This window comes from Sceloporus undulatus, chromosome 2, assembly GCF_019175285.1.
Source record: "Sceloporus undulatus isolate JIND9_A2432 ecotype Alabama chromosome 2, SceUnd_v1.1, whole genome shotgun sequence".
Taxonomy (NCBI): Eukaryota; Metazoa; Chordata; class Lepidosauria; order Squamata; family Phrynosomatidae; genus Sceloporus; species Sceloporus undulatus.
In genome coordinates this window covers 22,680,156-22,697,194 of record NC_056523.1, presented here as the reverse complement: position 1 = coordinate 22,697,194, position 17,039 = coordinate 22,680,156, and the positions used below count along the sequence as shown (strand labels likewise).

The 17,039-nt window shown below is 41.2% G+C and overlaps 1 protein-coding gene across 3 annotated transcripts in view; it reads right to left on the bottom strand.

Annotated features, from left to right (window-relative positions):
* Positions 1 to 17,039, bottom strand: part of SETD5 (SET domain containing 5) — a 68,490-nt gene that overhangs the window by 18,813 nt on the left and 32,638 nt on the right. For all 3 annotated transcript variants that reach the window (XM_042449631.1, XM_042449633.1, XM_042449632.1), the window contains exons 4-16: positions 15,902 to 16,113; positions 14,279 to 14,337; positions 13,756 to 13,943; positions 12,666 to 12,704; positions 12,109 to 12,351; positions 11,579 to 11,727; positions 11,180 to 11,297; positions 10,645 to 10,754; positions 10,201 to 10,441; positions 9,942 to 10,022; positions 4,452 to 4,715; positions 3,689 to 4,009; positions 303 to 545 (exon numbers count right to left, since the gene is read on the bottom strand). In XM_042449631.1, the coding sequence (XP_042305565.1) occupies positions 303 to 545; positions 3,689 to 4,009; positions 4,452 to 4,715; positions 9,942 to 10,022; positions 10,201 to 10,441; positions 10,645 to 10,754; positions 11,180 to 11,297; positions 11,579 to 11,727; positions 12,109 to 12,351; positions 12,666 to 12,704; positions 13,756 to 13,943; positions 14,279 to 14,337; positions 15,902 to 16,113 (2,268 nt within the window). The remainder of the gene's footprint in view (positions 1 to 302; positions 546 to 3,688; positions 4,010 to 4,451; positions 4,716 to 9,941; positions 10,023 to 10,200; positions 10,442 to 10,644; positions 10,755 to 11,179; positions 11,298 to 11,578; positions 11,728 to 12,108; positions 12,352 to 12,665; positions 12,705 to 13,755; positions 13,944 to 14,278; positions 14,338 to 15,901; positions 16,114 to 17,039) is intronic.

Sequence of the window (17,039 nt, the reverse complement as noted above, 5' to 3'; positions counted from 1 at the left end):
AGCAGGTGAATTGATAGCAGGAAGCCATGTATTTTCAGTCTAAAGGAGGTTCTGTTGTTAAAATGCTATCTGGGGCAATTGTTCATATGCAATATGGGGCAGAACAATTGTAAGTTGTGACTAGCCTTCCTTGAAGGAAACAAACCTGGGCAAGAAAGAAAGCAAACTTGGACAAGCATTTCTCAGGAGTGGTTCCAAAGTTTTGCACCCTGTACTATTTAGTTAGGGTACAAAATGTGTGTGGATAGTTCAGATTTGCTAGGGGAGGGGCATGCATAGACAACAAAAGAAAGTAGACACACCTTTTTACATGAGCTGTAGTTGCCATCCAGCTGAAACGATCGCCTTCTCCTTTCTGGGGTGAAAGGAGAACCAAAACGTATGTAGTGTTTAGGTGTGGTACAGATGAGTGGTGAGTGGACAAGGCCTGGCAACATATTGAGGGTGGTAGCCAGCACAGTTGGGTCAGTGGTGATACGCAAAGGACACTCAATGGGACACTCCTGCTTCTCTGCCTTGTCATTGAGCCATTCTGTAACTAGGTACTAAACACAAAAATAACACATGCATCTTACTAACAAGGACATGGTAAGAAAACAAACAATCAGATATACAAATAGAGAGAGATGGGGAAACAAGCCAAGAGAATATAGAAAACTGTTTTGTACTAACAGACACTGGGTCTGCCTAGCTGGACTGGGTGGGCATTTTTACTCCAAAGTCTCAGGCAAGAGGCATTTCTTTTTAAAAGTTGGGAGTGAATAGGGAGTGAGGAAAATCTGTCCAGCTTGTTCAGGTTCTCTTTCCCGACTGAAAGGTTTATTCATGCCTATTTCTGCATCAGCTTGCAAGGACATCCATCCTCATTCAGGGAAAGAAATTCATATAAATTTTTGTCCATAGTGTTTAAAGATGTGCACATTATTACATGGATTTTTCAACTACATAAATCTTCACATGAATAAAATGTGCTTGTGCATATTTTTATATCAAATTTTGAACAGTGCACACTATTAATGCTTTTTTGGTTTTATGAACACTTCAAGTTCAAAAATGCATAGATTTCTAAACACAAATCCCACTGAGATCTACATTCAGTTCTGTGAGATGAGAACTGGGTAATCTCATACTGTCATGTGAATCAAATAAATTTCACACCAGGCTCTACCACTGACTGCCACATGGTAATCCCACATCAAAAAGCTTCAAATACCTAGAACTGTACTGAAACCATCAATGCCTGTTCTGCTGGACTCTTTCCTTTTTCTCTGTCCTGAAATTTTACCATGTCCCCCACCTATATTAACATCCCTTCTATATTATACTGAACCACTCAAGTTTGGTACTACAAAACAAACCCAAGGATGAGAACAGCCACGCTGGATCAGCTCAAGAGCTTATCTAGTCATTTTTTTGTTCCACAGTGACACGTCTTTGTGTTCTTCCAGCAACTAGTGCAACAGAAGTATCTGACATTAGACCTAATATTTAGCTATGCATCTTTTGGTATTGCATAGCAAAGTGCAAAAAGAATTCAAGAGACCTGTTTGTTTGTTAACTATCATTGCTCTTTCTTTTCCTTCCCAAAACTACCTCCCTCTATGAGTGCAGAACACTACATGGCTCAGGTTCCATGTTTGCTGAATCCCTGAACAAGTGCATTCCTGTTAGAGCCCAGGGACACATTTGCTTCTATTTTGTCTTTTAAAAGCTTATTTCCCCTGACCTGTACACAAAACAACTGCTTGGGGAATTTGGAGAGAGGGCTAAAAAGTTATTAACATATTGGCTTTAAGAAGCAAAAGGATATTAATGAGGTATTAATGAGAAACTATTCAAAACGTATAGTGCTACAGGTTTCAGAAGACATAGGGGCAAAGCAGACCGCCCCAAAAGAGCGACTCCACATCGTCCCTTTCAGCGCCAAATTAGGGCCGCGCAACTGCATGCCACACTCCCGATCTGGTGCTTTGCCGACTCTAAAAGAAATGGCAAAATGCCACTGCTTTTAGAGCTGGCAAAAAGGCGCCCTTGCCACTGCCGCAGCACTTTTTGGTGCTCCTTTTGGCATGTATCATATAAACGCTGTACCAAAGGAGCGCCGTGATGCCACCTGACATACAGTCGGGCAGGCGGCATGTCACCAGTGTGGGGGCAGCATTGGGGCATGCCTTATCCAAATGCCAGATCCCCACGTTGCCCCCATGCCAGCAGTTCCAAGCTGATTTGTGAATTTTATCACTCTGGTCCATCCCAGAAAGAACTGGATTGTTTTTTTTAAAGTAAGACATTAGTTTACCTTTTATAGAGAAGAATGCATCTTAATATTTTCAATGTGACATCTAAAATGAACATAGTAATCATCAACCTGTAATCTACAAAGACTCCAGGATTTATGGAGTAGAAGGCTTTCATGGCCAGCATCTATAGTTTTTTGTGGGGTTTTTGGGCTATGTGGCCATGTTCTAGTAGAGTTTCTTCCTGACATTTCGCCAACGTCTGTGGATGGCATCTTCAGAGAATTCTGAAGGTTCTCTGAAGATGCCAGCCACAGATGCTGGCGAAACGTCAGGGAGAAACTCTTCTAGAACATGGTCACATAGCCCGAAAACCCCACAAAAAATCCTAGGATTTGTTTTGTTCTCTTCAAATAAGTACGAATCCTTTAAAAATCTTGTGTCCCTTATTAAAAATATGAGAAGTAACAGAAGCTAATAAATGGCCAAAGCCAGGTAGGAAGTCAATGTCTTTATTTTACTAAACCCAGATAAAGACACACTCTGACTTTTTCCAGCTATAGGCCAATCTCACACGCTATGGATGTTAACAGTCTGTCAGTGCTATCTTCATCAAGTGAGTTTCATCTCAGGCAGGCAGGCAAGAGTTAGATACCACAGGTACTTACTATCTTGACTTCTACCAAAGCAGACCTTTCACTTTTATGCTAATTAATTTGTGGGAATATTAGCTATTCACCTGGAGAGGTTTCAGTGAGAACCAGTTAAATTAATTCCTTTCCAATGCTGGGCAACATGAGACTTACATCATTTACAATTAACTATAGAAACAGCACTACAACCAAAAGGCTTTGCATGCTACTAATTTTTCTATTCCCTCCCCAAATAGCAGCTAGCAGTGAAACCAATCTGCTTAGCCCAGGGTTGTCCAGTCTACTTAGCCCTAAGTGAGGAGTTTTATACCTTGGCACATTCCCAACAACTTTGTAAATTCTTTAAAAGCTAACTACAGATTAACGCAGCCTTTCCATAATCCAGTGACCTCCAGATGCCTTGGACTACAGCTCCCATCTCCTCAGTCTGCTGACTTAAATATGCTCATTTAGAACAATCTGAACAGTTTTGTCATTTGTTAACTTCCAACTTAGGGTTTCTCAACTAAAAACACTGGTTCTCATAAAAAGCATTTTAAAATTGACAATGGCTGGAAATTTGATGGTTCATATGCCAATCTCAGATATATTACACGAGGCTGTCCTGAGGCTGAACTCTTTTGGATGGGTCCCGTTAACAGAATGTAAACTTATCATGAGAGCAGGAGAACTGATTACCCTCCTTTTCAATTTAGTAAACTACAACACAAACCAGTTACATTATATGGCTTGTCCAAAGCAAAGTCTTTCACATGACCTGAGAAGCCATGCACTGCCCATCTCCCTCACTACATTTACCTTTTTTGTTTTAGGATACTTGAGTACCACTCGGCAGGGCTGTGATCCAGCAACTGCAGCCACAGCTGGGTCAGAACCCAACAACAGTTTCCCTTCTCCTGGACCCTCTATGCTGCTGGCTTCTGCTGAAGTTACTGTGTTTGCACCATTTCCTTCTTCTGGAGCTGCTTGAGTAATTTCTGACTGTTGGATGCTGGCTTGCTTTTGCCTTCTTAGTCGCTGTGCTGAACTGCTCCGATAACGGGAAAAACGACTTTTTGGTCGTGGACGTGTTGGCTTTGACGGTGCCGTTTTAGATATTGGTTTATCTGTTCCTGTCTCCTGCAATGCAAAAAAATATGGGATTATTTTAAAATGATGTATTTTGAGTCATGGTGTGGGAACGAGGAGAAAACTTTACTTGTGTGAACACATGATCTGTGTAGGTAGCAATTCAATTTCACAACATGATGACTCTTCTTGTATTCTGCATCACCACTACTGCAGCACCCCGCTGGGGGCTTCATAATAAACTGCCCAGCTGCTATAACAAGAGTCTACCCATCTCCCAGTGGGAATTCTAATACAATTGGAAAGTTCACAAGAATAATGTGATTGTGATAGCAAACCCCAGCTTCAGGTAGCCAGAGGTATATCCTTTTTGAATATGTTACTGTGTTACTGACTGCCAGAGCTAATGGTCCCTTCAACCCACTGCAATAGTTTCTCTATAATTCCCCAACTAAAACATACTGAACTTTAACAGTACTAGCATTTCTCTTACCCCAGCCTGTGAAGACCTCCGTGTATTCACTCCAGTGCTGATGACATTGGCAGGGGCACTTGGCACAGGAACTCTTAAATTCACACTGCTATCTTCAGTTTCATTTGGCTCAGGTTTTACTTCCTCTTGTTCAGGAGTCTCAGCTGTAACCACCACTTCTGCATCCGTGCTGCTCCGATCTGATGGTAGATCTTTCCTTCTCTTCCTTTTTTCCATGTTTTCAAACACATGCATGATGGCTTCTACTTTCCGATCTTCTCGTGTCTAACTCATAAAAGAATAGGCAGCAAGGTCAGCAGAACAGATACAAAATAGGCATGAAGCAGAACTGTAAACATTGAGTGAAGGAAGAAAGCAGCAATAGAGATCCAGAAGGTTATATTCTAAGATTTCTGTTCCTTACTTATGGGGGCAGTAACCATACAAATGTCAGCACAGTAAGTGTCCAATGCAGAACTCTGAATTGGCACACAGAATGCTTTAAAGCAGAGGTCTACGGTGAGCATTACAAATTCAAAAATACAATGGTTGTATTGTGATGTATGAAATGTAAACTGAAGATAAACACTCAAAAATGTAGGGAAATCTATGATTGTTAATGATACTGTGTAATATATTGTAATATAATGTAGAATTTCATTACTGAATAAAAAAATTAATAAAAAAACAAAAATACAATGGTCATGTGGAAATATTTGGTACTAGTGATTAAAAACACCACCAACAGACATTCACAAATGTTCTATCTTGATCATTATTTTTTTATATAAAAAAACCCCTTTTACTCACATTTTAAAAAATATAAAGGAACCCTGTAGCACCTTTGAGATTAAGAAAAAGACATTTATCCAACAGATTTCATGGACTCCCATCATTAACATCAAAGTCTAATGCAGGGGTGGGCAACTGTGGGAGGTGATGGGACTGTATTAGCTCCCAAGAAGACTTTTAAGAGCTGTACATTTCTTGTTTGTGTGTGCATCCTCAAGTGGTCTGTTCACTGCACTTAGGGTGGAAAAATGAAATGCACAGATATAGGATGGGGGACACCTGGCTGAATGAGACTACATGTGAAAGGGATCTAGGAGTCCAAGACCACAAGTTGAACATGAGTCAACAGTGCGATGCGGCAGCTAACAAGGCCAATGCGATTTTAGGCTACATCAATAGAAGTATAGTGTCTAGATCAAGAGAAGTAATAGTGCCACTCTATTCTGCTTTGGTCAGGTCCCACCTGGAATACTGTGTCCAGTTCTGGGCGCCACAATTAAAAAAGGACATTGAGAAACTGGAGCGTGTCCAAAGGAGGGCGACTAAAATGGTGAAAGGTCTGGAAACCATGCCCTATGAGGAACGACTTAGGGAGTTGGGGATGTTTAGCCTGGAGAAGAGAAGGTTAAGAGGTGATATGATAGCCCTATCATATATAGCCCAGCGTCATCAGGGGCTAGCCTGAAGATAGAGCGCCCTCCCTCCATAACTGTCATCTTTCGGCCTGTGAGGGAGAGAACAGGCTGGCCCAGCGTCATCAGGGGTTAGCCTGAAGATAGAGCGCCCTCCCTCCATAACTGTCATCTTTCGGCCTGTGAGGGAGAGAATGGGCTGGGCCAGTTCCACCATGGCTAGCCTGAAGAAGTATAGCTCTCCCTCCGGTCTATCTGCCTTGGTCCAGGCCTCAGAGAGAGAGAAGAACTGCTGGACCTGATCCCCTCCCCTCCTCACCATTCCCTTCTCCTTTTGTGTCGTGTCTTTTAGATTGTAAGCCTGAGGGCAGGGAACTGTCTATTTATCCCCTCTGTTGTAAACCGCTCGGATTCCCAGTGATTGGGTGGTATATAAATAAAACTTCTTCTTCTTCTTCTTCTTCTTCTTATTATTATTATTATTATTATTATTATTATTATTATTATATTTAAATATTTGAAGGGATGTCATGTTGAGGAGGGAGCAAGTTTGTTTTCTGCTGCTCCAGAGACTAGAACACGGAACAACGGATGCAAGTGCCAGGAAAAGAGATTCCACCTCAATATTAGGAGGAACTTCCCGACAGTGAGGGCTGTTCGACAGTGGAACAAACTCTCTCAGAGTGTAGTGGAGTCTCTTTCCTTAGAGGTCTTCAAACAGAGGCTGGATGGCCATCTGTCGGGGATGCTTTGATTGTGATTTCCTGCATGGCAGGGGGTTGGACTGGATGGCCCTTGTGGTCTCTTCCAACTCTACGATTCTATGAAGCCTTTTTTTTTTACAATAGGAAATTTCCTGTTTTAAAAAAAGGATTCTTCTGGACCTGAAATGGCAGGGGAGGGGGAGAATGCGACAAAAATGCCCCCTACCTGCTAGGGAAAGTATGAAGGAAAATATTTGAAAAAAAAAAACTGAACTGGGGGGGGGACACACGTATCCTTTAGTAATGTCTACTAAGGAGGCCTGCTTAGTTTAATGGGGCTTACTTCTAGGTAAGTGTACAGGATTACTACTGAATGAGAGGTTTTACCTCTTGCAAGAGAAGCAAAGCAGAGGTGAACTGGGAAACATTCCTGCCAACAGAGCTTTCAAGTATAAAGCAAAGATGCTGACTACTAGGACATCTTCTCCAAGTGTATTAGGCTAGACATACCATATAAATATTCTCAATGAATTAAGGCAAACAGAAGCAGCACACTCATACCACTGAATTCTTTCCCATTATCTATTTCACTTTTATCTGACAGGTAAGCAATGAAATGCTTAGGTGGTTGATGCTGTTGGTCATGTAATTTTCTTTTTCTTTTTTTAACACACATTAATGGACAGTATTATGATCTGTCACTGGGTAGAAAAATTACTGGGGGGGACAATGACATGAGAATCTTTGGAGAAAGCAAAAATGGCTTTGAAGCTGCACTCTGTCTACCCTGATCTAACAAAACAAACCCATTTTGAGTGCTCTAAAATTTCTTTTGATGCTTCTTAGTGCAGTCCTTACAGCCTGTCAGTTCCTTGATTTGGGGGGAAACTTAGTTCCTGCTTTCTGAATCATTTTACTTCATCTTCAACAGCCACAGGGAACCTAACAACTCACAGACAAGTTGCCCAATAGCCTTCACTCCATCTCCCGCTAAGTATCAGGATGAAGTCAATTGAGGCTCTGATTCATCTTTTCCATCAGTGCCATTGTTTAGGATTCTCTCTTTTACAAGTTACCGTCATATTCCTAACAAACCTATCATATTCCTCACAAACCTATCAAGGGTGGTCAAGGAGAAACCATAAACGGAGATTGACAAGCTTCCCAGAAACGCAGCTTGCCTGATCTTCTCTCCAAATGCACAGCCACAGGACAACGGGTCCATCCCAGAAAGACAGGACTACACTCTAGGACCCAGTCACAGTTCAAACAGGGCAAATGCCAAGTTGTAAAGCTCTGGAGAGACCCCCAATTTGAGCCAAGTGTATAACCAATGCCCTAGAACCCCTGCTCCACAATATTCAAGATTCTGTGACATCATAGTAATGTGAAAAGGACTTTCTAAATGTAGATAGTTTGGTAAAAACACTATACAGTCAGGTTTGATAGAAATCTAATAAATAATAATAATAATAAAAGCTTTATTTATATACCGCCCTTCGAAACATCAGGGCGGTGAACAACAATAAATATAACAATACAATACAGCGTAATAAAAACAATACAATTAGAACAATAAAAACACTTATACCAGATCACCAACTGCTAACAGAGGGGGGGGAGGGCATTCAGGGAGAAAAATCAGGGGTAAGCCTGCTCGAAAAAGAACGTTTTCAACCCCTTCTTAAATTGGGCCAGGGAGGTTGCTGAGCGGAGCTCAATGGGCAGTGAGTTCCAGAGGGTAGGGGCCGAAGTGGAAAAGGCCCTCCTGGTGGTGTTGACTAATCTAGCCTCCGGAACTCTTAATAGGTGCTGCCCGGTGGATCTGAGTGTGCGGGGCGGATTGTACAGAGAGAGGCGGTCCTTTAAGTACCCTGGGCCCAAGCCATTTAGGGCTTTATAGGTGATAACCAACACCTTGTATTGCGCCCGGAAGCGAATAGGCAGCCAATGTAAGTCTTTTAAGACCGGTGTTATGTGGCTGGTCCTAGATGTATTAGTGACCAGTCTTGCCGCTGTATTCTGCACCAATTGCAGCTTCCGGGTATGGTACAAGGGTTGCCCCATGTAGAGCGCATTGCAGAAATCCAACCGAGAGGTTACCAGAGCGTGTACTACTGTTTCAAGGTCACTCCGGTCCAGGTATGGGCGCAGCTGGTGTATCAGCCGAAGCTGATAACAGGTGCTCCTGACTGTCGCATCCACCTGAGACGTAAGGTGGAGCAACGAGTCAAGGAGCACCCCCAGACTGCGTACTGAGTCCTTCACAGGAAGCGTGATCCTGTTCAGGACAGGTGGAACCACTTCCGTCCCTGGGCCAGGAGAACCTATCACGAGCACTTCCATTTTCTCTGGATTCAGACTGAGTCTGTTTTCCCTCATCCAGCCCATTACCGACTCCAGACAGGCCACGAGAGGAGAGATGCCATCCCTGGTCACTGCATCAGTCGGAGACATAGAGAAAATTATTTGGGTGTCAATCAGCGTACTGATAACCCCGCGCCCCATGTCTCCGGATGATCTCTCCCAGCGGTTTCATGTAAATGTTAAAAAGCATGGGAGACAGAATGGCTCCTTGAGGGACTCCAGATGTTAAGGGCCTCCTGTCGGAGCACACGTCTCCCAGCTGCACCATCTGGAACCTCCCAGAGAGGTAGGACCAGAACCACTGGAGCGCAGTGCCCCCGATTCCCACCTATGCCAGGCGCTCCAGAAGGATATCATGGTCTATGGTATCGAAAGCCGCTGAGATGTCTAAGAGCACCAACAGGGACACGCTTCCCCGTCGATGCCCAGACGGAGGTCATCGACCAAGGCGACCATGGCGGTGTCAACCCCATAGCCTACCCGAAAGCTGGTTTGAAATGGGTCTAGATAATCCGTTTCATCCAGGATCGATTGAAGCTGGATCGCAACCGTCCTCTCGATCACCTTACCCAAAAATGGCAATAGCGATACTGGCCGGTAATTGCTATGCATCAGGGGGTCAAGGGAGGGCTTTTTTAATAAAGGTCTTACAGTGGCCAATTTTAGGTTCGATGGAAATTGCCCATCCCTGAGAGATGTATTGATGATCCGGTGCAACATTGAAGTTACAACCGGTCCCCCTGAGCCGCTAGCCATGAGGGACAGGGATCGAGAGAGCAGGTCGTCTTCCTAACACTTCCAAGGATCCTGTCCACATCCTCGGTAAATCTAACATCTGGAGTAGCGAAACCAGCAGCAACCAAGAAGAACAGGATTAGAAATACAATAGCAGAATGGGAAGGAAGGTAAATCAGGTAAATTACCTAAGCAATACAATATGAGAAGTCATAAAGAGAAATGGTTAGTGGGAAATAACCATCACTAAACTAAGAGGGTGAAGTGGGTAAAGTACTTACTCTTCTACTCTGAGTGAGGCCTTCCTGTTCATCTGCAGCAGCTTCTTTCTCTTCCTCCTGCTTCTCTACTTTATCTGCAGCCTGAAAAAGGCGAAGAACAGATTTCAACAACAGTCCCTGTTGCAAAAGGATATGGTAACTCTCAGCAATTCACTAGGGTTGTTGCTGCTCTTTGGCCAAGTAAGTCAATCCCACTGGGAACATGGTCTTCTAGAATCAATGATCAAACACATAATGCTGTAAGATGTGGGGACTTTACCTCGTTGTCACTAGCTGCAGCAAGTCCCTCAGGGACTTCCTCTGTCTGTGGATTGCTGTTCTCATCTGATGCAGCACCCCTCTGTTCCAGCTCCTTCCGGCGGGCTTTCCGACGCCTCGTTTCTGCTCCAATCAAAGTGTCTAGAATAGGTGGAGGTAGCTGTTCCACAGTGTTCGAACTCCGCTTCTGCACAGGGCAATTCCGGTTTCCCTTGTGACAGGCACAATCCACTTTATAGTTGCTGCCCCATCACAAAAAAAAAAAGAATACATCAGCATCATTCTCTGATCTCTTGAGTAAAAACATGTATGCATGCCTTGGGTAAGGACAGGAAAGAAGGAACCTGATACTACCGTGATCTAACCATACAAGAAATTCCATTCAACAATAAATCAAGGAACACAAATCATGAGGGAAAGGAATCCCTAATAATATGAGACTCACCAGATACTGTACTCATAGTCAAAGGCAATGGTGACTTCAGCATCCTTGGCAATGGATGTAATAGCATATATGCACAGGTGAATCATCCCATCTGCAATCACGTGACGAACCTACAACATACAAATGGAACTGGTAATACCTCCAAATCATGTGTTACACTGCAAAAGGTGACCCTGTCACCTATGAAAATGGGCAAAGCTGCTAGTTCTCTAGAGTAAAACTGTGTGACTTAAAAATTCTACTTTGCCATGGATTTTTTTGGTTAACAATTGCTGGTGACACTGTGAAGACCATTTCAGAGAGTGCAAAATTCTACCTAACAATCACAAGGTTGTAATGTTTGTCATTCTAATACTAGAGATAAAACTGTTGCATCAATACTAAAAGATTAGGTTCTTCCACATCATTATGTACTTTATAAGAATTTGGGCCTGAAGTCTCTGCACTGTGGGGTAGGGCTAAAATAATGCTCTGCACACTCAAAGCATTTAAGCCAACTGCCATGCAAAAAAGGCCACAAGGCATGACCATTTACCTCTGCATTTGGTGTACAGGAACGCCTGATGAATCTGGCATCATTACCAAAAGTACGAGCATCCACACACATCTCAACACTGTTAAACTTTGAGTAGAATAACACAAAGGGATACGGCCTAAAGAACCAAGAACAGGACTTTAATCATCATGACAAGCATAACCAAAACCATGCTGCTTCTATGGACTGCTGGAAGCATCACTATAAAAGTTATTTACTATTTCAATGGAGGATCCCATGTTAAATACAATGGCTTACCCCAAGAACTTTCTTACAGAAAACCAAAAAGCTTGAGTGGGTATCTTGCTTTTGTATTTCTTAATCCAATAATTTTGAGAACCCTCCAATACGTTCCAGCCTGTGAAATGTCTCTAACCTCCAAGTGTTTGGTATTCTTACTTTTTGAAGAAATGCCCATTGACCTCGAACTGCTGCCGCAGCATCACTTTCCCACGATACTCAATAATAAGGGTATCCACAGCCAGATCTCTAGCTGCCCTAAGGATCTTCCGGTGCTTCTGGACCCTTGTCACTCTTCCCAACTGTAGCTACAAAGGTGAAAGCAAGAATTTAGGACTCAAGAGATATGCAGCCCTACTCTTATCAGAGTTGCTGAACATTGGTTTTGAGATCACTGCAGTATCTATTGTGTACTAAAATGCATGAATAGAAGAGCTGAGTACAGCATGCTCAAAATAGCATTGTTGACCAAATCAAGAGGTTTATTCCTCCAAAAAAAATCTTATAAATGGAACAATGAGGGAAGGCTTGTGCAATACCATCCCATGTTTTATCTTATCAGCAGTCCCTATGTGTACACTTGCTTGCATCTAGAAACAAAAGAATATATTTTGGACTTCAACTTCAGCTACAGCCCAACATCCCATACTGCTAATTGACCACTACAAATTTAGGGTCTGTTTCTTTACCTGCATCTGGGATCCAATGACTGTGTTGTTGCAGGCCAGCTCTGTCTTATTGATTGTGTCTAGCACAGCAGACCTGCCCACAAATTCTTTATTGGCATTTAGATGACGCTCCAAAAGATTTTGTACGTCAGCACTGTATTGGTTAGAGAAAGCTTCTTCATACTGGTCAGTCCACAGCCTTATGCGGTTTTCCCACCCCTCTGCTGTATTTTCATCCAGGGCATGAGCTTCTGAAGGAGAATTCTGTACCAAAAAACAAGTGTCAAGTAAAAGACTTAAGGTCTTGGCCTCAATTATCTACTTGATTTGCACCTTGTTAACTATATAGTAAATCCAATCACATATTTCAGGAAACTCAGTATTCTGTCTCCCACCAGCTTTACATATCAATGTCCCTTAAATCTGCCCCTTAACAATAATGCAACACATGTTCAGCAGCCTTTGGATTAAAGCAGTGGTTACTAACAAATATGATCTACTTCAATTTACAGTGGCTATGCTATGCAGGTTTATACATCCCTTTGGATTGAAAGGGTCAGGTATGTAGCTCCACTCACCTTCATCCGCAAAGACTTCCGTGAACCTTCTCTAAAAGCCTGTCAGCAGAGCAAGACAAATGGCCATCAGTATTTGTGCCTTATATATTTGAGATCAGCTTCAGAACTTCAAGGCCAAAGAAATTAGCAATATATAAGGTGTGAAGAGGAAACGATTCAGTTTCAATAGCAGACTTCTTCAATGCCCTGCCCCACCCACTGAAGGCCACTTTTTCCAGGACATCTTCAATTCACACATATTCAGAGTTTCCATTTCATATACACTTAATGCAAGTTAAGTATCAATCCTATAGAACAAAATCAAACTGAAAAGAAATTCCTGCAAGAAAAAAAAGCCAGCCACAATAGAGTGGCACAAAAAACACCAGTTATCCTATTCCAGTAATATTTTTGTAGATACCAAACAGTCAACTTCTTTAAAAAATGTTCTAGTAAGGAAAAAATCTCCAATGACCCATTCATTTTATGACTACAACTCCAATGACATACATGTATACAAAATCTGAGGGGCACACCAACTTAAGAGATATTGCTGCATCTAAATCCAAACCATAGTGCTCAACCTTAATCTAAAAACAAATTTATTTAAAGCTGTTTAATTAAATACTGATAAGAATATTAAACAAGAGTAACCAACTGTTCAACATTTGCCCCCAAGTCCTTATAAAGACTGTTTAGTATGCTAGAAAGCAGTAGCAAGTTTATCTCTTACTGATTAACTGAATAAAACAATGCTTATATTTCCTTAAGTATGTTGTGTGTAGATGTCTTTTGAAAACAAGAAATGCACTTTAAAAAAAGAAAAGAAAAGACCCCTTCCCCATTAAGAGTCCTAAATGAGATGTAAGCAGGATGACATTCTTAATTTACAGTGGCCAGGCTACTCTTACGCATCAGAGAAGCATACTCTGGCTATACTTGAGCATTCTGCCTATACTATTTCTTCCCATCCAATACACGAAGAAAATTTGCTTCTTTTAAAAAGTCTGTTCTTTGGATATAGATAGCTAGAGACTGGTAGAAAAGAAAACTACCAGTCTGAATTTGAGGATAACTGCTGAGTTGTTGACAATCATATTTGTTTACATACCTTAATTTTTTTGGCCTTTGGTGCCGTACGAGCTCTTTCTGTATTCTTTTTCCTTTTTTTGGGCTTTGTTCTGCAGACCCTATTGACTGTCAAAGTGATGCTTGTAGGAGTGTGCTGGGTAGCAGTGTACAACACTGTGGAGGGAGAGAGGTCCTCGTCCCAGCTCTCTGTAGCACTACTGTCTCCACCTGCAGTGAAAACAGCACTTTGGGAATTTTGTTCTGAAAAAATCTTGCAACTGCCTCAAAGTGAGATGACACAGAACTCTTCCTCCAAATGAAAGACCATGCTCATCTATCATCTACCTCTTAAAATGACAACTTGTTAAGAGTTTGGTCCCACAACTCTTACAATGCACATACCCTAACCTTTGAGACATGAAGCAGATTGCAGAAAAACATAAAGCATCATGAAAATGAGTTATTAGAGGCAACAAAGCATAACGTAGAGTAACACTGCATCAGGACAAATGTTCCTTCATAAATCCCAGGAATTTGGTAGCAACAGCCAGCTCTGAACGTACCTGACACGTTGTCTTGCTTCCGGTGGTGGAGCCTGATCACTTTCCCCCTGCCGATTCCCCTGCAAAAAGATGACAGAAAGTTGAACCTGGCACTACGAAGAGCTACACAGTGCTGGACAGATCTGTGCGTATTTAATGGCACAACAGAAGAATGTGAAAAGACCTTGAAAGGCCAAATGAATGCAATGGTAACTCAGTTCCAAGCATCCATATCAAAGACTATTTCTTCAACAGATAATGGATGTTATCACCAAGATAATAATGTATACTCCATGACACCCTTAGTTTGTGCACACAAGCTTAAAGAACGAATTGTACAAGTATGGCAAACAGGCAGCATATACCTTCAGAGACAATTTTACATGGAAGAGAAACTTTGGCCTATTTTAGGCCCAAGGAACCTAAAATATTGAAGAAACTTTGAGTTATTTCTAATTTTGAAAAAAGGCCTTTCATAATCCTAAAAGAGGCAGGGCAAAAAAGAAATGCCACAAAATTGCTTTCTATTTTTTTTAAAAGAAGATTGTGTGTATCCAAGGAAAAGAGTGCACAGCTGTCAGACCTATCAAAATGATCTCTGGCCTAAAATGTGTGAAAGAAATGTAGTTTATATGCTCTGGTCAAGTGACAGTCTGGATAGCCCAAGAAAGACTGAATAGATCAATCATTCCCTATGAAGCTCAGGCTCCTTAATCATTACTGTCTTCCTTTCTTTCTTAAGGTCCTTCCTCTCTCTTTTCTGTTTCACCCTGCACTATGAGACTGTACTCAATATTATAAAACACAAAGTTTCGAGTACTCATTTCAAGTTCAACAGAATGTGTTTAACCAGATTTGGCTGGTTTAAAACCAATTAGTTTAAACCAAATGACTTAAAAAACACTCCTTTTTTTAAAATCAATTATTCTTTTTAATATTTTTCAAGTTTTCAACCCTCTTACTGGACCAACAATGACTGTTTGAATTTAAACATTTTAACTTTAACAGATTATTGGTAGTTGTTCATTGTTAGACATGTATTAAGAATCAGTTGCTTCTTTAAATTATTTCATTTTATAGTGCAAAAAATGCCATTCAGAAACAAATCCTTCAATTAACTAAGTTCAACCAAAACAATTTGCTTTAAAATAACAATGATTATTTAAGCTAGTGGCCATAACACCTGAACTGCATTCTGCTACTTAATTTTCTGATTTAGTCCTAAATTATAATATTAAAGTAATATTAAACCAAAACCTCAGGGTTTGGGGGGGGTTATTTTAAAAGCTAACAATAAGCCTGTCCCCCCCCCCCAAAAAAAATCCTGGTTTAACCAGTGGTATCTAGTTCACCAAGCAAGTCAGGCAATTTGATATTTACAAAATTTGTTTGGTTGTATGAACCTGCACAATTTGGCTTTCATGCTATATAATTTTGGTTTCTGTGTGATGTATGTTAGTTTCTTTGCTACATGACCACCCTGAATCCTACTTTTAGGAGAATACTAAATCAAATAAATAAATATCAAATAAAGCAATGATCAAGTCAATGGGCAGTCAAGAGCGTAGTCCACCAAGCAATCGAGAAACCTCTTCAGCACTTGCCAATCTCTACTCGTAGGGTTACCTAGAGACCAGGTCTTACCTGCACTTCTCACATTTGATGAGGAAGCCATCCTGGGAGAGACTACAGTGACACCAGCTGGGAATAGATTCTGACTCTGAAGAACTCTCTGTGTCACCAGAATTCTCTTCATCGTGAGAGTGTAAGCCATTCAGTTCTGCACGAGGGATGATGGTCTGGACAGGGGGAGAAGCAGGAGGGGTCGGAGGAGGAGGCGCTCCATAATTATGATCCTGAAAACAAACATTTTGAATCAATAGTATTTTAACTTGGAAAAAGGAATAAGAAAAAAAAGTTAAAGCACAATTTTCTAAAGCTTTCACTTCTTCATATACTTCAAAGCTTACCCAACACAGAGAGCTTGGGGGGGGGGGGGAGAGGAATGTTAAGCTAAACTCAGGATAAACTGAGTGAAGTACTTGTTTTCTCTGCTCAACTCCAAATAAAGACTCAATCTACATATTCTGCAAAATATCCAGAACTCAGCAGTAACATGTTACAAATAACACCATTATTATTATTAATATGTTACCTCCATGGCAACAAAACCATAAGGATATTCCTTTTGTGAAATAATATTAAAATTGGTAGCACTCTCTTTAAAGACCAATTAGGAGTACTCCCTATTCGCTACTTTCAGCAGGCATGATGACCCCAGCCTCATTACAAAAAAAATACTTTAGAAAAAACATTCTAAGTTTGGGAGGACCCCAAACACAGTGAGATGAGGACTGAGTATTTTTAGTGGGCAAAAAATAACTGACTGGCGTGTGGATAGAAAACCAAGAAAGAGAATGAAGCAGCTGAAACTCAACCCTAGGTTCTCCACACTGCAATGTTTTGTTGCAGGTCCCACTTTTTATCTGAGGTTAAACTATACATGAGTACAAGAATGCTGTACTATCAATCAAAAGGAATCTGCAATGTCATAGAAATGGTCTAGATTTTGAAATTAAAGTAAAATAAAAAAGGATTTTTATTTATAAAATCTTGTGGCTTAAGATACACATCTCGTTAAAATCATCATTAGTAAAATAAAACTGTTCTTTAACAGTCCTGCACCAGAGACACAAATAAAAGCAACTGCTCACCCTCTAGTTTCATACTGCATTTTGCAATAAGCCATCAACAATCACTTACACATGCACACAAAACCTAA